This window comes from Hippoglossus hippoglossus, chromosome 6 (genome assembly GCF_009819705.1).
Source record: "Hippoglossus hippoglossus isolate fHipHip1 chromosome 6, fHipHip1.pri, whole genome shotgun sequence".
Lineage (NCBI taxonomy): Eukaryota > Metazoa > Chordata > Actinopteri > Pleuronectiformes > Pleuronectidae > Hippoglossus > Hippoglossus hippoglossus.
In genome coordinates this window covers 23,608,745-23,632,804 of record NC_047156.1, presented here as the reverse complement: position 1 = coordinate 23,632,804, position 24,060 = coordinate 23,608,745, and the positions used below count along the sequence as shown (strand labels likewise).

General features: G+C 40.3%; 2 protein-coding genes across 2 annotated transcripts; both read right to left on the bottom strand.

Annotated features, from left to right (window-relative positions):
- Positions 1-610: 610 nt before the first annotated feature.
- Positions 611-5,830, bottom strand: lmod2a (leiomodin 2 (cardiac) a). Its single transcript, XM_034588320.1, has 3 exons — positions 5,344-5,830; positions 2,118-3,329; positions 611-1,001 (listed from the first exon to the last, which is right to left on the bottom strand). Exons 1-3 carry the CDS (start codon positions 5,617-5,619, stop codon positions 981-983), a joined length of 1,509 nt encoding a protein of 502 aa, XP_034444211.1. The 5' UTR covers positions 5,620-5,830; the 3' UTR covers positions 611-980.
- Positions 5,831-10,806: 4,976 nt separating this feature from the next.
- Positions 10,807-21,259, bottom strand: asb15a (ankyrin repeat and SOCS box containing 15a). Its single transcript, XM_034588194.1, has 8 exons — positions 21,022-21,259; positions 19,955-20,086; positions 16,854-17,012; positions 16,233-16,478; positions 14,929-15,100; positions 13,888-14,413; positions 12,704-12,857; positions 10,807-11,349 (listed from the first exon to the last, which is right to left on the bottom strand). Exons 1-8 carry the CDS (start codon positions 21,257-21,259, stop codon positions 11,174-11,176), a joined length of 1,803 nt encoding a protein of 600 aa, XP_034444085.1. The 3' UTR covers positions 10,807-11,173.
- Between the last annotated feature and the right edge of the window lie 2,801 nt (positions 21,260-24,060).

Below are 24,060 nucleotides of genomic sequence, written 5' to 3'. Positions count from 1 at the left end.
CTGAGATATGTGTTATTTTCTGTTTCTTTTTTTTACTCTTGCACGTGTTTGAAACATCATCTACACACCTATCTGCTCACGATGAAGTCTGCGGAAGATCTCCTGCTGTGTTCATACATCGGCTCATTGGGACAATCTCCAGAGTTTTTAGAAGATGGCTGGCAGGGGAAACTCTGGAGAATATCTGGAGGCTGTCATTTGAACATTGTGTTCTCACATACAGCCGGCTCAGTGCATCTGAAAGCAGCTTCACAGTACTATGCATTTCATAGCTCTCCCCCTAGGGCTTAAATTAACCTTAAATTGCACCTTGAAGAGAAGTGCCCAAAAATGCATCTGACTTACAAATATTGTTTCATGCATGCATCTAGACCAGGTTGAAAATTGATTACTGCAACACTTTATTTGCCGGTTTACCAAAACATTGCATATTTCCTGTTCGGCTGCTGTGTGATTGTGTCTTTTGATTGTGATTTTGTAATGAATGACTATATTTATTTATATATTTTTTGTTTGTTTTCATCTATTGTGAAGCACATTGGGTTTCTTTGAATGAAATGTGTTATATAAATAAAATTGCCATTGCCATCTCAGATGAATCTGGTCATGAATCTGGTCATGAAACACAGTATAATATGTATATCGTGTGTACAAACTTGTCAAACAAAATGACATGATTGTGATCCTGAGGTAGAAGAAAAAGTGAAAACTATGGAAGTGGAGGCCTTTATGTCTCCACAATCTTACATGAAGCGTTTCTGTATCAGTTAGAAAAGCATTCATGAGTTCAGTGTTGATGAACATAAGCTTTTATTTCTCCGTGCATCAGTATTCACAGTAGGATTTGCACTGTCTGAAACAGATAAGTGTTGTGTGAGAAGTTCAATAAGATATTGTTAAAAAGTGACATTTCATGTGAAACAAAAATCAAATATTTCAGCATAAAGTAAGAAGAGTTCAGGTGTGAAGAGTCTGTGAGTTCAGGTCTGTGACAGATCCACCTGAAACGACAGACATCATGCACACGTCAACCAGGTACAGCAGATCTTTAAACAAAAACACAAAGCTCTGGGAGCCCTGGCCTTATTTGAAACTGATACATTTGAAACCTTTTATTATATTACATTACTTCATATTACATGTAGTTTAGCTGACACTTTTCTCCAAAGCGACTTCCATTAGTGCATTCAACATCTAAGAGATAGTGTGGAAGTTTATTATTATCTCATCTGCATTAGCAAGATATTTTAATCGTCAAAAAAGAACAATTTTAATATATCTTGTGCTATAGGGCATCTAAGTAAATTGTGAACCACAAAGATTTAGATGCAATTTTTTCCCCAAAGAAGATGAAATAAATATTAGATGTTCCAACAGCAAATGGCTTTGATTTCCCACGGAAACAACATGATGTTTTGATCACAGGATGTGAATAAAAAGGAAATAACACAACAGCCACTATTACTTTGAACAAATGAATGATAACTATCAATCATTGATTGCAATTAATAATTAATACTGTATTTATTATGTCATATATATATTATTAATATATATTATACTATCCATATTATTTTATTTAAAACTGTGTTGACCTAGGGTAACTTGCTAAGCATGAACATCCTGTTTAATAACTTTAGTTTTTGTTACTCAATAGGATATTGCAAGAATTCCCAACTTACTATTATCAAGAACTATCTGAGCCCGGTTGCCGTAATGAGACAGGTTTGTCCCTACAAACACATTTGATGATAAACAATTATCATACTCATTTCAATAAAGTTGCAAATGAATAAAGTTAACTACTTTCACAAACTGTGACTTATTCTCTAGGTATAAATCTGGAGATAAAACACTCTTATCTCATCGGCTCTCTTCCCAGAAGCTCTCTGAGTCATTTGTCTTATCAGACAGCAGTGAAGAAGTCAAGCTATTTATAACCTGACTGAGTGTCAAGGAATTCACAGAGTGACAGAGACTGTCTGCTGACAGCCGGCACTCACACTGAAGGGTTCTAGTGGCTTTTAGAGGCTAAATTATGTCTGTGATGCTTTTACTCAAGCAAAACAAAATTCCTTCAAATGGATAATGGATAAGTCAGCAGCAGGAAGTCTTACCCTTTTTAAGGACCCTACGCTGCTTCCACGAATCGCCGCCATCAGGTCGTCACGGCTTGACCTCTGCGGCGGCATCAGTTGTGATGGTTCAACTTGTCTCTTGTGCAGTGCTGGCTTCAAAGCGTTCTTCAGGTCTTTGAGAATATCTGCACTCTCCTTTTCATTGGCACCATTCTTGAGCTTCTTTGACTTGGGCTTCCTCTGGTTTGACTGACCCTTTGTGCTGTTGGAACCTTCGTGCTGTTTGACCACTTCGGCAATCTTTCTTGTTGGTGGGTCAAGGGATGTAGGAGGAGGTTTTCTTTTCTGAGTTTCAACAGACTTCGAGGATTCTGACTGCAGTTTTAGTGGTCTGTTGTCAGTAGATGAACCAGAAACCTGTCCAGACACCTCTGGAGGACTTTGTTCCTTCTTCTGTTTAAGCCTCCTCTGTCGCTGTTGGTCCTGGTTGCGTGTCAGGATACTGGTTGCTGTCATCCTAGGGCCTGGGAGGTCAAACTGGTAGCCCAGCTTCAGCAGCGTGGTGTTCTCCCGCAGCAACTGGACCATATCCATCTCCACCTTACCCCCACAGATGTGCCTCTGGTTGTGAAAACGAAGCTCCACCAGCGTCCTGTTGTCCTGCAGTGCTGCAAGCAGAGACAGGATGCCTTGACCCGACACAAAGTTGGACTCGATGTTCAGGTTTTTAATGGAGCAGTTCTCTCTGAGCATCTTGGAGATGGCGAAAGCAACCCGATCATCAGCGTGAGTGTTGGCGAGACTGAATACATGCACATGAGTGTTTGTGCACAGGGCTTCAGCAAAGCGAAGCAATGTCTCCTGGGAGATGTCTTCGATGTTGTTGAGGTTGACGTCATTCATGGCAGCATCGTCTCCCAGAATCTGCTCCAAAGCTTTGTCGAGAATGGTGGGGTTCCCACTCGGTCTGTCAGAAGGCATGTCCAGGTTTTGGTCTGTGGTTTCAGTCCTCAGTTCACCCCTTGAGCCTTTTGAAAGACTGTTCTTCTGAGGACATTTACTCTTGATTGGAGCCTCCTTTTTACACTCATCTTTCTTTTCCACCTCATCTGCCTTGGTATAATTTGTTCCAACATCACTGCAGTGCACTTTGTTATTTGAAATCTTATTCCTGTCATTGACCCGAGTCTTGCCAGAGTTGCTGCTGGTCTCTGACACTCGCTTCCCCCTGCTCTCATCTGGGCAGCCCTCCTGCAAATGATAACAAGACAGGAAATTAGCTCAAACTCTGACATTCTCGAGCCTCTGGCTTTTAATTACTGTAGGAACCCTCTCGAATATTGGCAGACAGTCATTAAAGTTGGCATTTCTCAGACAGGCTATGTATATTTTTAGACAATTTTCCAGCAACTCATTTAAATAAACTGGACATGTGACATTATAGACAAATTATTATAAATGAAATATCAGTGCGTTTATGTTGAGTGTAAAATTATCATCGACCTACTAATTCCACAAACAACTGTGTGTCATTCTGTATGTGGAACACATATTTTGTGAACCGTTAAACTTGTCAACTTCATACTTGGCAATTCTATTCTTAGTGGTCCTGGGAAGTGCAATGTCAAATTTGGTGCAAATTTAACATGTGATACGTTAAATATTAATACAATTAATTAATAAACAGGCCACCAGTGCTCTGTAGCAGTCAGTGTGAGTGGGGCAGTGGGACCTCAGTCTGTAGACCAGGTGTGAACATATCTCTCTCTACGTCCTCAGATAAAGTACAGCAGTGGGCGTGGGTCAACATTTATTTCACCCTATCAGACTGACACACAGACAACAGCAGTGGTGCTGAGCTCTGTCATGGCAACAATTTCATAGAATCCCTTCCTGTTTGGCATTTTGTCTTCAAAGTAAAAGCACAACGTTCGTTTTGTTCCTTTAATTCTTTATATCAAGATTTTATTTTAAAAAGTTGTGAACTTGGGTCTGAAGATTGTGTTGATTGCTTAACACACCTGATATAGCAACATGCAATTCATGAAAAATAACATCAGTTCAGTAAATCATTGAAACTTATATATAAACCACACACATGAACTGTAATAAAGCAGTTTCATTCTCTGTAAAACATAAATTAAAAAGCAATAAAAAGTCACTTTATTTAGTTTCTTGGAGAACTGTTTGAGGAGGACTCATTAATGACAAGGAACAATTCTGAAGTAGCTCCAGAGCATTAACACTGGGAGAGCAAATAACCCATTCCAAGTAGTGGTAAAAAATAAAAAGCTAAACCACATTTGTTTTTTGCACAAGATTACAGTGATATGAATCAGGAAGATGTAAGGTTTAGCATGAGATGTGTATTTCAGCCTTGCACTGAATTACAAAAAGGGAAATCCAGATTGTCAGTCTTGTAAAGGTCAAGTTCTTGGATCCCACATATTTCAAAATGAAATTGGACAGTGTGTTAACTGATAAGATCACTATTCTCATGATCCTCTAGAGCCACAGAGGACATGCATTCTGTTTGAAACAGGCTTTCCACAGGCTGAGTAGGACTAACTATCACCATATCAACTGATCTAAATATGAAAACATTGTTGCTTTACATGAGATTGATTTTGGCAGGATTGGACTGTTTGGTAATGTCACCTAAATATGTTCACTCTGGATATTTAATCTGACCGCGTCTGTCTGCAGTTGGGTGCTGGTCACAGGGGGTTGATGGAACAGCTGCTGAACCAGATTACAGATTTTCAGACTAAATATATCTTTGTTATTGGTTGTTGATGCAACTTTAAACATTCTGTCCACTTGTTTAAACAACAAAGTGTGATTTGATCTCTTTAAATGTTTCCTCTTTTCCATACAGCTAATGGTATATATCTATTACATCTGTCAACACATCTGTGACATGAACTGTGTCCATGAACAGAGATTCAGCTGAAGGATAGCTTTATTTTTTGAACATCAAACATCAAACAAAGAACGTGGATACTGAGAGAAGATTATGTGAATTTTGTTGCCGATCAGCAGCTGGACTTTATCTGGCTGCTGACTTCCTACGTAGAGTTTAGAGTCGCGTCCTAAATGTATTTCCTCTTAGCAATAACGCAACCATAACAAAAAGTTTTAAGACTCAGCATGCTGGTTTTCAGCAGGGTTGCTGTGGTTCAAACTCCCTCTGTCAAAACATGCTGGTATGGTTCTTTGATGTCATACAGAAAACTCAAGTAGAGTATTGATTTCCCCCTCTCACCTGTCCAGGGATGGACTCCACCTTCTCATCCTCCAGCAGCTTCTTGTTCTCGTCCTCCCAGTATTTCAACAGAGCCTCCCTGTCAAAGTTGCCCATTGGGGTTTTGGCAGTGTGGTCTTTCTGCCTCAGGCCGATTGGCACATTATCGTCAGGGTCAAGGTCGGCCAGCTCCCTCTCCAGCTCCTGGAGCTCTGCAGAGGACAGCGTGGCGAGCAGCTCCTCTTCATCTACCTCCTCGTACTTCTTCAGCTCACTGTGGTACCCAAAGGTACTCATGGTTCAGTTCTGGTTTTAGGACCGTCTCAAGCCTTAAATCTCGAACTCCGTCTTGCCCTTGTACTTCCTATACTTAAGTGAATATTCCTTAAATTGTTCTCTCTCTCTGGATTTTGTTCATTGGCTCGTCCTCCATAAGATTACTTTAGATGAGGGATGCTCTGGGTGAGTGGTGACTCCTTGTTAATCTACTGGTCTCTGCTGGCAGAGGACCCTGACAGGGAGAAAGGGGAGGGCTTCCATGCCTCTGATGTCTGTCTTTTTATAGTGTGTGTGTGTGTGTGTGTCTGTGTGTGTGTGTGTGTGTGTTAGTGGGGGGGTCGATGAGATAGGCTTACTGCAGGAATGTGAGCCCTATGGCCTGCAGTGAGAGCTCATCAGTGACTTGTATGCCAAGGAAATGAAAGGAGCAAAACTCTGGGGAGACATCGGAGATGAAGCTGTGGGGCTTTATGTAACATGTCAAGGCACAAAAACACGGTTGTGGTGTTGTCAGGGAAACCCTTGTTCTCCCAGAGGAGGATGGGATTAGGTACAGTGCAGCTCAGCCAGGTGCTGACGAGGACTGTTGATAACACCAGGACACAACAACATCAAATTAGATGGGACAGACTGCAGTAATAATCCTCATCTTTCTTATGGTGGAAGAAAAGAGAACACTGACTGATTTTGATGTCCGCTTTAACTAAAGAGACTGGGAAGTGTGGCAGGTTTAACAAACTGAATTTAACCCTGATCAATGACTTAATGAAAATGAGATGGGTTTTCAGCACCAGAGCAGCTGATCTGAGCTACTTCAATCAACTCAATTTACTACCTCATAGATGAAGAATGCTCAGATACTATTAATCACTATGGCAACTGGTAAATAAAGAGCATCCATTTTAATCTGGTGGAGCAAGATAGATCAATGTGTGGCAGTGCACATTTATTTTTAATTTCATTTATAATCATGCTCACTCAGAAATAATCTACGTCATGATCTGGTCATGATGTCCCATCAGTGTGACCAATCACACCATGAGAAATAAGTTTTTATAGATCCAAGTCAGTGGTAAATGTTTCAGTGCAACTGAATCTGAACATCAACTAAATTTCCAGAGACAGACAGTTTATGGATTTTATTCTGAGCTAGTTTTGGTAGTGTTTCTTACTCTTGTTGATTAAGGGCAGAGGATGCCACACTTTGTTAAGCACTATGAGAAAAATTGTGATTTGTGAATATGGGCAATACAAATAACATTTGATTACCTCATTTGAAGGACTGTGTGAATGACAAAATGAAGAGCCACAACAGAGGCTTCTAGGCTCTGCAGGAGGAGACAGTGACAAGTGGCTTTGTTGAAGAAAAACCACCAGCGTGCAGGTTAGCTTCACAGAGTAAGTTACCGTGGTAAGAGTTAAATTCATCTCAGTTTCTGAAAAGGGAAACCAACACATCCCCTCATTTCCGGGTTATCAATCTAAACTTGCTTTCTAAAATAGACCATGGATAAGATTTACATAGAAACACAACAGAATCCATACAGCAACAGAGTCATATCCCCTCTAAATGCATTTAGTAAATGTTCTTGCTTTTAACTGTAATATTCGTCAGCAGGGGGTGGTTTGTTTGTGTGGCTGACAAGGCAACCATCAGCAGTCCGTGTATCGTTTGGTCATCGGATTTTCCATTCAGAAACAGGTAGTAAGAAAACAAAATATTTTCGTTTTAAAATACAGAAATTACATACGAATCCTCACCCTCAATTTTCCCTGCCTATAGCACTTCCATGAGAAAACCAAATGGAAGACCAACAACCTCCACAGCACAGCAAGTACAACCATCAGGTCAGTGGTTCCCTTTGAAACACCGAGCATGAGCCGAGCTCCGTTAGTTAGATTGAGAAGAAAAAAAAAATCAGTCAACGAAAAACTGCACCTAACAAAAGATTTTAATTGAAAGCTTGCTCAAATCTCTAGGGCAAATTAGAGACTCTCTTCATTCCTATTAACTTACCCATCTCTGAACCTGTTTTAATATCTATAGTATGTTCACTAAGAGCAGTCACACTCCTTCCCATAACTGCATGTACATTTAGACTACATCCTGTCCTTATAAAAAATTCCTTGACGTGATTATCTTTTCCACATTAATTAATCTATTTATAGAGAAAATGGAGTGCCGTATGCAGGGTTTGCATTTATGATAATTTTTCAAGAGTTGAAAGTGCCGCCCAGCCTCCCTCAACCTCCGTCCAAGAAATTGAGTTATACGCATTGATTAGAGCCTGCCAAGTATCTGAAGGTAAAACAGTTAGCATTTACACAAACTCCAGATATGCTGTTGAATGTTTACGTGACTGGTACACTGTGGGCAAACCGAGCGTTCATTACATCCCCGGGGACGTCAAACCAGGCAAATTCATTTGTAAACTATTAGACGCATTTCAGTTACAAACATGTATTGCTGTTGTAAAATGTGATGTCCACACCAGCTCCAATGATTCTGTTTCACAAGGCGATGCATTGGCTGACCATGCAGCTAAAATATCTAACTAAATATCTAAATCTATCTAAATCTGATAACTCTGTCCACGTCATCTGCATGTTGAAGTGTCCTTGGGCAAGATTCTGAACCCTGGGTTGCCCCTCATACTGCTCATAGAAGCACTGTATGAATGTGTGGGTGAATGGAAAGAAACTGTACTGTAAAGCGCTTAGAGTTATCATCAAGACTATAAATACAGACCATTTTCTATTTAAACTTAGAGGAGCACCTGGACAGAACACACTCTGATCCAAAGAGACATGATCCGATAGCAATTCCCTCTGATAGACCTCCGAAATGGAAGGCAAGGGATGGCAAGCGCCTCATCAGCCCCAGACCTGGACGGTGTCCCATATAATTTCTTGTGGAAATTAATAAGAGTGGCATGGGTAAATCAAATTATACCCAAAGCTTGGGGCAGGGCTGGCGGACTACTGATACCAAAAGAGGAGGAATCCTCAAATCAGCCAATTCCGGCCCATCAGTCTCCTCGATGTAGAAGGCAAGATCTTCTTTCGTGTCATAGCCCAAAGGCTGACAAGCTATCTGGTGAAAAACAATCTTGTTGATACAACGGTCCAAAAAGCTGGATTTCCGGCTTCTTTGGATGTTTATAACACAGTAACATGATTTGGCACCAAATCCAATCAACCCAGAGTCAGAAGAGAGATCCACATGTCATCTTCCTCAAATTCGCTAATGCATTTGGGCTCATGTTTAAACTCTCAAAGTAATGATCTGGAAACAGTAGGGGATCCACTGAAATGAACTGACCTTGCTGTATAATATGACATATAGTCTACAGACCACTTTACACATATAAGTCATCTATTGAAAATGTCACTTGAGTAAAGCACTTGAGTGCTGGTTACCTTCTCAATTCATTGACACATTTTGATATCTTCACAATTACCCAGAGCCCCAAATGCTTTGTTTTGTCCAAACAGCATCAAAATATCAAATCATCTTAAAGAGAGAAAATAAAAAAGCAACAAGTCCTCTCATTTGAAAAACTTTGTTTGACATCTCCATATGAGAAGTGACAAAAGTGATTGTCAAAATGAATTCTATCAGTTGAAGAATCACTTCCACACTTTTTTATACCAGTTTCATCTATATCAAGCAGGGGGTTATTTGGACTGCAGCACACCACAGCTGTCACACTGATCTAACTAACACTTATAATCTTCAACAATCTTCATTGTTGATGAAAGGTTGACAGTCGTAAGCAGGAGGCAGTAAATATTTTGTACTCTTGTTCTGAGCAAGACAGAGAGAGAGAGAGAGAGAGAGAGAGAGAGAGAGAGAGAGAGAGAGCGAATGATACATATATATACATGTCTGTCTGTCCGTTTCACATCCACACTATTACGTTTACATTTGACAAAATATGAACTCTGCTATGGATTCGCCTGCCATCCACAAAAGTCTGGAGATTTAGAGCTGCTAAAACCATGTTTGGAAACTGTGCAGGCCCTGTTTTAGTTTGAACACTCTGACTGATGTTTGCTGATTGGTCAATGGATCCGCTGATTCGTCAGTCTCATATGAAATGACCCCCTTCCAGAAGAAAACAACTGGCATTAGCCTCAGTTACCAGTGTTTATGTCTTAACTTTGTTTCCCCCCCTAAACCCCCAACTCACACACACACGCACACACTCACGCGCGCACACACACACACACACACACACACACACACACACACACACACACACACACACACACACACACACACACACACACACACACACACCATGCATGCTATTTATAGGTGTCATCTGTTCCAGTGTATTTAACATGCAGACCATTCCACGGCACCTAATGGGGAGTTGTGTCACTCTGCTCACATTATCCACAGCTAATGACAAACAACAATGAGCTGAGCAGTTGTATGAATATTTAATGTGTAATTATAATTCATCTGATTACAACAATGTTTTCAGTACAGAAATTAGTCCACATGCTGTTAGACAACAAGTCGATGAGAAGCAGTTGAAATAATAAAGAGTCCTGAGGAATGAAATGATTGACGGCTTGACTGACAGAATGTGTCACAATTAAAGTTTCAGAGCTGCACTACATAAAAAGTACTTAATATATTAAAAAATACACACAAATTTCAGTATTTTTTTTTGGTGGGAAATAATTTCACTGAATTAAAAGCTCCAGATTTCCATAATCAATAATCATTGCTGATGAGCATTCAACTTCCTTTATGTGCACATTAGAGGTAGAGTAGTGCAATCAACCAATGCAGCAATCAGCACTGAAACTAAAAAGATTGCAGCTGACAGGTCATACACAGAGAGACTGACATAAACTTACATTGTTAAAGGAAACCTTCATTCACATGGCTAACGAAGTGAAACACAACTTTTAAAGGCTGTTGTTATTCAATGTTTTTCTTCTTGTCAACGAATCCCATGAAAACCAACAAAGTTTTGATTTGCTTCTCAAAACATCCTGACCTCCTTAAAAAGATGTTGTGGCTCACTGGGACCTAATGACGACTAAATATTTAAAAACACTCACAAATATATTGTTTCATTAAAAGAGAAAACATCTACATTGTTTTATAACACAGCTGATCACGGAAGTTTATTTGCAAATGTTCCTTAAACATCAACCATAGACTATTTTCAATGGTGGATTAATCTAAATTTAGTGCATAAGTGAATATTTGTGGTCGCATGATGGTGTTTGTGGTAAAATAAACTACTGAAGTATTTGGAAATATCCTGGAGGGTGATGAACTGATCAACATTATCTTGGGCTCTTATAGGACAAGAAGTACCACATGTTTTGATCAGTTTTATATCACAAATCCATTTGAAATCAATAATATGGGCACATGCAGCACATGACCTGAAAACAAACACCAGCTTGCATTTGATATTTACATTTTCTGTAAAAACGTCACAGATAACTCTGTCATAATACTCACATTTCAAATATACAAAGTATAATATATAATATATCGTATAGTAGTAAAATAGTTACATCCTCTGAAAATAAGCGGATCTTATATGATGTGTTCAGTGTCCTGGTTGTAGAGATCAAGTTCCTGATACAGTATGAAGCTCTTCAGTCGGGGAGGGAAAACATGTGAGTTCATGATTTCAGGATTATTGAGTCTCTTCAGGGTCAAACACCTCCTAATCACGAGTCTGCAGAGGTGCCTGAGGAAGCGAGGACTGCCTGGAGAGCAAGGTTACAGAAAATCTTTTTACTCTTTTTAATTCATACTGTCATGAAACACACAGGTGAGAGGATCAAACAGAATGATAACATCACCAGTGGCTTGTTAACACTGGGCGCTGGGGCGCTTCCCCCTTCAATATCCTGAGAAAAGAAAGCCTATTTAAAATGTTTTAATATAATTTAATTAGGTAATAATAGTTTACTTGTACAATGCTCCTGGTAGACTGTAAGCACCTGTGAGCATTCAATATAAATTGTTTTAAAATTGTATTTGGCTAAATAGTGTATAAATACTTCCTGGTGCGGGCGCCGGTTAAATGACGGTGAATGTAGGTCCTTAAACTTTTGGTAACCATGAGACCTGAGGCTTCTCTTTTATTGGTTGTTGCAGATTTTGCACTGGACACAGCTCTCTGTGCCCCAGACACTCCCACTTTTATATACAGCCAATTTGTATTGATTTTTTTTAATGTACAAATATTGGTCGACCCTCAACGCCATCTCGGGTACATCCGCCATCACTGAGTTACTTCTGCTGCGAACCGGCAAAGATATGGAGACTTCAGGTGGAACTGCGGCAAATACAGTAATTTCTTTACAAAAACACCCTTTCACAAGATAAAAAGAGGATAAAGGAGCCGATTTACAGATTCAGCAGCAAGTGATGAGGACAAGCTCACACCCAGGCTCCTCCTGCTCATTTTGTGAGAAACAGAGTTGGCTAACTGGATGTTGTGTAAGTGATGCCTTTTAGTGCTTCCCCTGTTTGCTGTTTAGAGGTAATGTGACAAAAAAAGAAAAATGCAAACGGAATGAAAGTTGCCACAGTCACTTAGACACAATGAGGCTACATTATGGTGGCTGGCTTAGCATTGCTCAGCAGCTCAATGAAGGCTACAGGATTGGCATAATGTGTGTTGTGTTGTTTTTGTTGAGTCTGGCTTCAGTTTGTTTGTCCCACATTGCGCCCCCCCCCCCCCCCCCCCCCAATACATTTTATCACCCGCTGCCACTGAACATCACTACTTTGTACAGGGGCCTACAGGTCTGCTACTGCCCCCTACAGGTTGCATTATACATTATAGCTGCAATAGAAAAGTGCTAGAGAGTGCAAGCAACATACTGATCATATGATCTATTCTTGGAGTCTTACCAGTGGTGATGCTAAAATGTACAGAGAGTGGCAAGCTAGCAGTAAAATCTGAAGAGTTCATCCTCTGAGGATCAGGAAAAGGCCTCTTGTGTTTAATTAAGTTAGTTTTCACAGTGTGATGCTGTGTCTGCTTGTTTTTTCTGCAAGTAAGTCTGCATTTCATGATACTTCATGTCATAACATCAATAGTGAACTCACTGAGGATTTCACATATTTCAGGCCACTCTCTCTGTTTCTCCAGGATGAGTCTGAGCTTGGAGCAGATGTGGACGTGCCTGACGTAGTCGAGCAGAATCCGGACCACGCTCCCAGACAGATGCATGAGACAGCAGAGACTCATGAACTCACAGAACTGGAGAAAAACAGACATTCAATTTTGTTGCAATTAAAGATTGTTGGTATAATCCTTCATTCCGGATTTCAGACTTGGTTGATTTTGCGACAAATGACAGGCGTACACTGTAGCTATGACTGAGTACTAGACTAGGGCAAAATAAAGAAAGAAATTTCAGATTTTGAGAATAATGTTGTAATATTACGAGATTAATGTTGTAATATTATGAGAATAATGTAGTATTATGGGAATAATGTTGTAACTTAACGTGAAAAAAGTCATAATATTTTAAGAATTAATAAAAAACATTTTTAGGAAATAAGCTGCAAGGACAACCGCCGGAGTTTCACTCCGTCTGGAACTAAAATTTGAATTTCATTGTTTCCTGAGAAACTATAAAACACCCTTGGATAACATTACATTTAACCAACGATAACCTTACAATCGACCACTAACAAACATTTCCTTCTCCACAAGAAGCAAATTCCTTTAAGTCTGTCCTGATACTTATGATTAAGCGGTACTGATGAGCCAAAAGATAAAGTGAGACTTTTATTAAAGTATAACAAAATGTATTGTAACACAGGCGACAGGCGTTTTTTCTGATAATCCCCCTCTTAAATGACATGTAGTCTGAAATTGTGACTTTATTCTCATACATTTTGACCTTTTTTGTATTGATACAACAACTTTATTTTCATTATATTACGACTTAATTCTCGTAAAATTACAACTTCATTCTCATATTATTCTGATTGTATTAGTTTAGGCTGTCCTAATACTGCGTTATATATACTGTACTGTCAGACATGAATTTTGTTTCATGATTCTGGTAAAATGTCATATCATCTGACTGATGAAGGTATTATTATCGTAAAGCACGTACAATCTTTGCTGTTGTTTGTTTAGGCAAGACTAACTCTTTATCTGTTTCCAGTCTTTGTGCTAAGCTAAGCTAACCAGCTAATGCTGATGAGATTAATCTCATAGGAAAGCAGGTAAGTGTATTCCCCAAAATATCAAACTACAAGTAATGTCTTTCACTCACTGGTATTTTCCCATCCACATCATCAGTAGCCTCAAAACTGGTGTCGTGGTGACAGTGAAAGCACCTCTCCACCTTGTAACCATTGTTGAGCAGCATCCTCATCATCACCTCATCTTTCAGGCAGTACTGTAATGCCGTAGGAAACACTGTGTCGCTCACCACCGTGAAGTAGCAGTTCACGTTTGCTTTGGCTGCCAGCAGCAGCTTGACAATCTCACAGCGCCCAGACCTGACTGCCACCAGGAGGCAGCACAGCGGGTCCAGGTCCGTCCTTGCTCCGGCCACCAGAAGGACTTTGGTGGAGTCAACGTCCCCGTTGGAAACGGCACAGTACAAGGCACTTCTCCTCATATCCCGGTAGTTTTCGGAGTTTCTGGTGCTCATGCGGTAGTTGACATCAAAGCCGCAGGCCAGCAGGAGCTGCAGGCAGCGTCTCTGGCCTCCCTCCGCTGCTGAGTGGACTGGGCTCTGGCCTGCTTCCTTGATGGCTTTCTTAGTGGTCAGAGGTATCAGCATTTTCACAGCACTGTAGGAGAAGAAAACACAGGTTGAATTAAGCAATAAGAGCCAAAAAATTGTATTTAAAGGCCTGAAGTGAACAGCATTTAAAATGGCAGAGTTTATTAGAAGAAATCCTCCATCAGTAGGATCATCGAAGCGTCCCTCTCCACCTTCGAGAAGCTCTGGAAGATTCATCTCTTAAGAGAACAGCTCCTCCCCTAAAACACCTTCACATGTCCGACCAACACTTTGTCTGGTGCACTTCTTTACCTGACCTACCTCACTTTATTCCTTATTAACAAATTTAGCACTTTTGAAAATGCTTAAGTGTTATCCCCAATTGTAAGTCGCTTTGGATGAAAGCATCTGTTTAATGAGTAAATGTAATGTATATTGTAAAGATCTGCAGAAGGATTTCCCTGTCAGACTGTAGTGTGTACTATAGTGTGACCAACCCTTTAAAGTCCAACTTGTGTCCCGTCCAGGCGGCTGTGTTCATTATAGCCCAAGGTCTGACAAAGTTTGACAGAAGATGCTCACTCATAGTGTCCGGCATATGCTGCCTTGTGGATGGGCAGGTGTCCGGTGATGCTGGGCAGGTCGGGGTTGGCTCCGTTGTCCAGCAGCAACTGAATGCAGGCAGTGTTTCCTGATCCGGCTGCATCCAACAGGACACTTTCCCCATTTAAGGCCTGAGAGTTCACTCTGCTGCCTGAACAGGGAAACCAGATTAAACAGGACTGGACATTTTTATCTAAAACTGGAGACAGGTTTATGGAGAGGAGGTTGATAATTATGTGGCAAAACTCTTTATCACAAAGACATTTGTTTAGAAAAGTATTCAATGTTAATGCACAACTGCAGTGCCCATTCTAAACCTGCCTGTTTGGAATTTTCTGTTCTCTTGGCCTGTGGTATCTTTTCGGAGCTACTTCTGAACCATTTCTTGTCATTAGTGAGTCCTCGTCAGTTACTGTATATACAATACACTGTCACTTTATGTTGTTTGTGTGCTGGAAGTTGTGTACAGAGCTTTTTATAAACAGTCTATGGTGCAGAGTAAAGATAGAAAACTGTGTGTTTATCCTACCTATATCCTACCTGGTTACACTCTATAGTCAATGTTTTTCATAAAATGAAACTGAATTAGCTTTATTAGTTTACTTGTGGCTTTTATACAAGTTTGAATGTTGTTTGTCAAGCTTCGATACAATCTTCAGACCCAAGTTCACAACTTTTCAAGATAAAAACCCTGTAATTTAGCCCAATATAAAGCAACAAAACAAAATGTTGTGATTTTACTTTGAAGACAAATTGCCAAACAGGGAGTGATTTTATGAAGGATGTTGCCAAGATGGAGCTAAGCCCTGGCAACTCCTGTGAATGTCATGTCTGTGTCAGTCAAATAGGGTGAGATCAAAATAATCAAATCATCAAAATGATCTGCAGGAATTTTGACCCGTGATTTGACCCTGTTGTCAAACATTGCTGCAGGATGTAGAAGACCACATGTCCAACTCAGTTCACAGGCTGAAGGCACACTGCCCGCCCCTACTGACTGCTACAGAGCACTGGTCGCATGTTAATTACATTTTTATTCGTTTAAGTATTGTATCGCAACTCTGCAATGCAGTTTTTCTGGCATTTTAGAACACACATACAAATTGTGAAGCTGATCAGATGAACGGTTCATAAGTTAAATTTTCCACATACAGACAGACAGACAGACTGACAGGAATTTAAGGAATTAGTAGATAGATTTCAATATTGGCATATAATATTTGGCATAGCAAGACTTCATTTACAGTCAAGAAAACTGCATTTAAAACTCTCTTCCCACTGACCGCAGTTCAGCAGAATCTCAGCGATGTGGAAATATCCGTGCTCTGCAGCCACAGCGAGCGATGTCACCCCCGACACGTCTTTCTGGTTTACCCGCCCGCCGTTCCTCAGCAGCAGCATCAGGATGTCAGTGTTTCCGACTTTGGCTGCTTCATGCACGGCCGTCCACCTCTTTCGGCAAACCTGCTCCACCCATGCACCATGAGCCACCAGAGCGTGTGTCATCTCATATGAGTCGACCCTCACCGCTGCAAGTTGACGAGAAAGTAAAGAAAGTTTTGATCAGTAATGTTAATTTATCAGGTGACCAACCTTCAGAGAATTGTCACCAACCCTGCAGCTCTTCAGAACCTTTCACTCCCTCTTAACTCTTAGTTTTAGTTTGAAGTTGCACTTTTAATGTGAAAGTCTTGTTAACCTCTGAGCTAAATTAATTTTGTTGCTATCCAACTTAGAACTACACTCCACAAACCATTTTGAATTAGGTCAACACATCCGTTACTACACTTAGGACAAACTTTACATAATTATCCCACTAGTGGTAAAGATGTATCTGCATTTCTCGTCCTGTCAACGCATTTGTTTTCTTTACTGTAATGAGCATTACTGCTCTACAGTGTTACCCAGTAGCAGTGGTGACTCATTCTTGTTGTTGGTGTTGTGAGGCGAGGATCCGTGCTCCAGCAGACTCTTCACATTCCGCACCAGTCCGGCTTTAACTGCCAGTGTCAGTGGCGTCTCTCCACCAACTGCAGTCCTCTCCTCCAGGCTGAGCCCCTGAGCTGCCACAACACAACACAACACAATCACAACACAAATAGAAAAAACATATCACAACATAAATACAACACAAATACAACACAACTGCAACACAGTCTCACAACATCACATAAAGGCAAGGGTAATGAAGCCGCAGCCTACTACTCTATGCTGCTCCTTATTTCTGATGGGGATGAATCTTCTCTCAGGTTGGTGTGGGAAGCCGATCACACTGTTGGGTTTACAGAAGGGGAATGGAGCTTAATTCTTAGGAATTTGGAAAAAAAATGTAAACGAGATTTATTCAATTAAAATTCTAAATAGAGTTTATTGGACCACGCCCATGTGTCAGAGTGGGAGATGTGAGAGAGTGATGGCTCTGGTTAACTATCCACGACCATTCAAGCAATTATTGACCAAGCTGTCACACCAGGCGCATACATTTAACATCCTTGGATCCAGTATTGTGTCTTTATTTCATTCCATTTATTCATATGATAATTTTCATTATGTTGTCATTTTTTTCTTTTTTAATTTGCATTTGTTAAAGTATGTAAATACTATATATATATATATATATATATATATATATATATATATATATATATATATATATATATATATATATTCTTCTGAGTATATATATGTATATATACTTGCATATGTGCTAAACATTTTTATGTGGTTATTACTGTTTACTCTGTCAAATGTTTATTACTACTATAGTTATCTTTCAAAAATTCAATAAAGAATGAATCTTAACACAGCACACAGAGGAGGTGAACATGTACATTCCTAGTGCTGTCAGCCAGTGAGCTGTGGACATGTCACTGCTGTCTGACCTCCAGGGTAAGGGAGTGGCAGTGATATCACAGGTTATTTGTGACCAGTAGGACTATTGAAATCAGCTGTCATCTGCCGTCATCTGCTGGAAGCCTGCATTGTTTGAAGCATTCTGTGGGTTAATGTTATTTCAGGCAGCCATTGTTTTGATGATGCCAGTGGTCTCAGCTGCATTCAACCTTATGTGACCTATATTTTATCTTTGCTTGTCATATTTACTTCTGCCAAGGAGGTCCTGTCTGTTTTTATACACAAAAAGTACTGAACCCATTTACATCAAACTTGGTGGTGGGATGGGAGAAAGCCCAGGAGAGGACCCATTAAATTTTGGTTAAATCAAGTGTTTTTGAGCTGAAAACTAAATAATATGACTGTACTGAGATCAAACATCTATGGGTTTAACATTGGCTCAAAATGCCACTCAATGTTTCAAACGTCTTGGACCTTGCCAAGCTGAGTCAACCGTCTCTAACGTCTGTACGTCATGAGATTTCAAGCCCTCTAACTTAATGTGGGCTGGTTCATTATCTGACTGGGGAAATGGTGTTCTTAGACAAACTGTGTCTTATTCCAGGAGCTTAGGTTTATCTTTGGCTCCTCACCCGTTCTGTAAGGGAGACAGGCGACTGCAGCACCCGCACACACACCTGGGTAGAGGACATATAGTGATGGTATGTCGCTCTTCATTTATTGGATATTTTGTTCAATGGTAATTACATGGCTTTACAACTTATTTGAACATTCGCAAACATTAGCCTCCTGAGCAACGTTACGTACCCCTCTGCCCCCACCCTCTCTTGCACTTGCATTTCCTTGGCTCAGAGAGCTTCAGGCGTAACTGAGGTGGCTAATAGGTCGAACTGATGTGACTTGGGACCACCATGGTCCTCCATCACCCAAATGTGCACTTCAGGGGAATCTGGATGGGAAAAGTCCTCCACTTCTAAAGAAACCTCTTTGGTGGGGGTGCACAGAAATGTTTTGTTGCTCTCCATTTTTTATAGCCTGAAGATGTCACGACAATAACATCATCACTCTCACATTTCAACAAAGATATTCAACCATATATGTTCAGAGGAAGTCTAGTGGCCCCATAGAGCCGCTTGGATGTCAGTGCTCTGACACAATGATCACAGGTTCAGCTGATCTGCAGCTAATCCTGGTATGTGGTGAAGCTACATATCAGGGGAAACACACACGAAACGCTTGGTAGCCCAACATGATTGGTCGGATGCCTTTATGATAACAGAGCTAACAGAGATGTCTTTTACATTACATGCAAACATTTACAGCTTAAACGACCATTTTATGAAAAGAATTAATTCCTCAGAATCATTAGGCATCTCACCAATCATGGAGGGCTAACCAAGCGTTTTAGCCTTCTTTAGCCACTACTTTTGGTTACAGCACATTTCCTGTCTGGTTCCGTCTCAATGTTTCCAGCAGCAAACAAGTCATGATTGATCTGCTGCCCTTTGCGGCTATAAGATTTCCATTGAAGAAAAAGTAAAGTATGTGTTTTCTCGTTATTAGAACATTTTGATTGTCACAAAACGATATTTCTTTTATTCTGTACTTTCAAAACAAGTGTACAACATATCAGAACATTTTGCACTTAATGTAATAACATCCTTATGATAAACTACAGCGTGATTATTATATTGAACTTGTTCAATAAATACATGTACTGTATATATATACACAATTACACGCTGAGTGCTACAGAGCACATGGTCCCTTGTTTATCAAATTTTTGGTATTGAATACATCACGTGTCCAAATCGCACCAAACTGCACTTCCCACGACCACTTAGAATACACATGCTGAGTGTGAAGTCAATTAGATGAATGGTTCACAAGATATATGTTCCACATACAGAAATGTCTGTTATTAGTAGAGAGATTTCAATACACTACATTGTTTTTATTGGCATCACAAGATGGACAGATGTTTGTGGAAAGAGTAGGTTGATTGTACTGTTCGACACTAATAAAAGTGTCATCTGCATAAGGCCATACTAAGAAGCATTTATCTACATTTTAAAATTGTTACTTTTAGAAATTAATAAAATGGTCCAATAAATGAATCAAGTCTGAGCTTCTACTGAACAAATGTACTTACATGTCAGGACAGTCTCCAGAACCTCCAGAAGCGGCTGGGATGCAGCTCGGTGGAGGGGAAGCCAGCCGCGACAGTCCGGCTCGCTGAAGGCGGAGGTGTGCCTCAGCATCTCCCTAAGCACCGACACCTCACCTGGTTACCACGGCAATGAGAACACATCACAGGGATTTCCGGAGAGAGAAGAAGCAAGAAACAGAAACTTCCAGACATGTTGAACATTAATCCAGTTCCAACTGGATAATAAGGTTGAACACCAACACCAAGGCAGCTTACAAGAGGGGCTCTACTACCTGAGGAGGCTCAGGTCATTCAATGTCTGCAATAAGATGCTCACGATGTTTTACGAGTCTGTTGTGCGAGCAAAATGTTCTTTGCTGTGGTGTGCTGGGGTGCAGGCATCAAAGCAAAAGGACACCAACAGACTCAATAAACTCATCAGAAAGGAAGAGGATGTTGTCAGCTCTAAGCTTGTCCCCCTGGAGGAGGTGGCCGAGTACAGAATGCTGGAAAAACTCCTGGCAATCGTGAAGAATGCGGCTCACCCCCTTTTAAAAACAGTGGACAAACTTAACAGCAACTTCAGCAACAGACTCATTCAACCTCACTGTTCGAAGGAACTTTACAGGAAATCATTCCTGTCTGGTGCTATCAGGATATGCAATTCATCTGCCTCTGCTAGATCTGTGGTCACTGATCTGGACTAAACAGAATTGTTCGACCACTTATAACTTGAACTAGACAGTCTGCTCGTCTGCTCTTTCTACCTCTTATCCTCTGCAAATACTCAAGAATACGTGATCACAGAAATAACTGAATATCCTATGTTATCACAAAGGATATTCTGCTATCTATCTATCTATCTATCTATCTATCTATCTATCTATCTATCTATCTATCTATCTATCTATCTATCTATCTACTCTTTACTTTCCCTTTTTTTGCAGGTCAAGTGTCAACCTTTTCACATTCTTTCATAATGCACCTCTCTCTTCAGCCTCTGAGAGCCAACAGGTCAAATGTACAAGTCTCTGTCGTGATGGTGAATGTGAGTGTAATGTCCGGCCTACCTTGCTCGATAGCAGCCAGGACTCTCAGATTCTCCTCTGTCGCCGCTGCTAAACTAAAAGCAGACGAAGGACAAGATAGTTTGTTTTGTTGTTTTTTAAGGAGTGTGGTGATTTGGATGTGGCTACCATACCTGGCAGCAGATTTCAGAAAGGCATCCTGGCAGGAGTTTTGAATACTCAGCTGGACGATGTAGTCATTCAGCTCCTCTTCACCATAATCGTCCTCAGTGTTTATCATTCTGCAGGAAGTAAACATGATTCCAGCTCATACATAACTCAATTGAGGTCTATTTCCAAAATTCTTGATTTTCAAAGAAAGACTGGTGGTTAGGCATTTTTGCGCTTATTTACTACAAATAATATTTGATCACTTGGAGGGTCGGCAGGACAAGATGTAAGTAAACAGCTGCAAACAAAGGACCCACATGTTTCTGTTCATTTAGATGTAAGACCATTCACTGTCCTTAAAGCTCAGGTTTGGTCTCCATCAAAATTTCCCACTTTCATTTTGCGCCACATTATCTCTTTGCAGTGTCACATTAACACAATTTTAATGTTACTGTATTCTACATGACAGCAGTCAATTACTTATTAAACTTTATTTAAAAGGTGTTATTCTGTGATATCATTATATTTTTTGGGGAGGGTGGACAAATCAAGAGAAAGACATTGATCCACAACAACCAAACTCATGGTGTTAAATCAAAACAGAAAATCAAAACTATCTTCATCCATTCACCTCAAATGCATGAATTCAAATTACATTCCTCATTGTGTAGTTTTTGCACAGCAGGTCACCCAAGCATGCAAGTATGTTAAATTTGTCCAGGGGCAAGCATGACAACTGAAGAATAAACTTCACTAATCAAGCCCAATTCAAGTAACCTTTTATCAGCTTTAAACTTCTGTTCTTCTAAACTCTTCTACTTTTAAAATCCTGTTTTTCAAAAATGAATGCCAAATGACATTTTTTACACCAATAAAATAAAGTAGAACCTAGTAAAGGTAAATATTACAAACAGTAAAAACACACCAAGAAAAACTGAAAAAACAAGGATAATGGATGGCAACAAAACAAGTAGCATGAGCTTCCACACCTCCAAGTGTTTATGTTACTGTTCGCAGACAGAAAAAAAAGCATAATTCCTTAAAAATAAATTAACTCAACTGACCACCACCCTCAGCCATTCATTTTCATTCTGAAAAACTCACCTGTGAGGTATGTCAGCAGCACTCTCTGATGGAAGAGACTGATCTAGTGTTTTTGTATGTAGGTGTGAGCCTGCAGAAACAAAGTGAGCGGGCATGTGGGGCGACACCTGGCCACTTAAATATAGCTGGTTTTCGTGTGCTATTGTGTGAGCTAAGTCGGGTCTTTGCCGTGTTTGGCGGGAATCCTACATTCAAGATCCCACAAGCATCTGGGGCTTAGGCCGTGGACTCATGCAGCCAACGAGTTTGCTGCTGCCTACAGGTTTCGTGGAAGGCAAAATCAATCAGGTCTATTTTTTCCTCCTCTGCTTTGTTTAAGAAATATGAGCTGATAATTGTCTTGTTAAATATCGACCGAGTTTAAGTGAGAGCTGCCGGAAAACTGGGCAAGCAGCCCACAGCAGTGGACCGTCCGTGCCTTTCATGAGGCAACAGTTTTGTTATTGCTGGTGCTATTTATTTATTTCAGAGGTCTGTTAAGCATCGATACAATCTTCACAGTAAAGAGCACAGCTTTTCAAAATAAAAGCTCTTTAATTCAGCTCGATATAAAGCGTTGCACCGAAAAAACAATAACAAAGGAGTTGTCCTTTTACTTTGAAGACAAATTGCCAAACAAGAAGTGATTCTGTGAATGTTGGTGCCATTATGGAGAACAGTCAGTCCGATATGATTATCTAAATGTTCTGGCAGTGGTGTTGACCTGTGTGACAGGTTAACACAGGGGCCCTGTCCTCCTGCTCTGCTGCTGGCTGTGTGATCTCTGGGATCCAGCAGATGTCCAGCAGCAGATTAGTGGAGTTTTACAGGGGCCACCAAGTCGCCTCCTCTGGCTCATAGACTGAAATAGCAGCATGGAGCTCAACATAAAGCTCCTATACTGTCACTGTCCATATAGGGAGACTGGAAAATAAATAGAATACAGGGCTCCAGACCAGCTGTGACCATTTTTGGAGACAGTGCAACTAAATTTTATAACAAGATGCAGCAGTGCAACTTGCAAATATGCGCGCAAGTGAGAATTCTTTGTGTGTGTGCTCCCATACTCCTCAGACGCACAGGCCCCGGGGCCCCGCCCCCACTCACTAACACAGAGTGACACACAGTGAGGCAGAGATGAGATGTGAGGAGCAGAGCCTGTTAATGTGAACTAGCCGTTAAATTACTTTGTTGAAGACCAAAAAAATGAAAATACAGGGTTTCCACTAAATTCAGCCGCTGTTATATGATCATGGCAGAAGCATCGGTTGGTTTGAAACTGAACACATACATGTGGTCTCAGCCACGGTGCCCCACCATTTCAGGGGGTCTTTTGTCTTCATAGTGGCCTGCCGCCATTTAGACAAATACAATCACACATTCACACACATACACACGCATACTCACATACAAATCTGCACATCTGTATATAGTAAGTACACCTTTAGTTAGTTTGTGTGTTTATACTTTTATTAGTTTCACAATAAATGTTTTTCTTTAACACACATGTTGTCTTCAATAATGTTGCATAAGTGTGGATTTTGCCAACCTCTACACTGTCAAGAACTCCATATCCTTCAACTTTGCTAACTACATGTGTAGTTATTTTGCTTATAGTTATTAATTTAAATATAAATCAGAGTTCCAAATTTGTAGTTAGTACTTTCATGAGACTTAGTCAATAAATCGGCTATCTTTTCTCTTCCTTTGTAGGGTGGTGCCCCGAGGTAGCTTTAATGTCCATTCTTTTTAATATTAATATTAAATGTTTTTCTGATAGCCAAAGTTGCCCAAAGGCAAACCATTCAATGGTGCCACGCTTAAGGTATAATAATCCCAACATTGTTA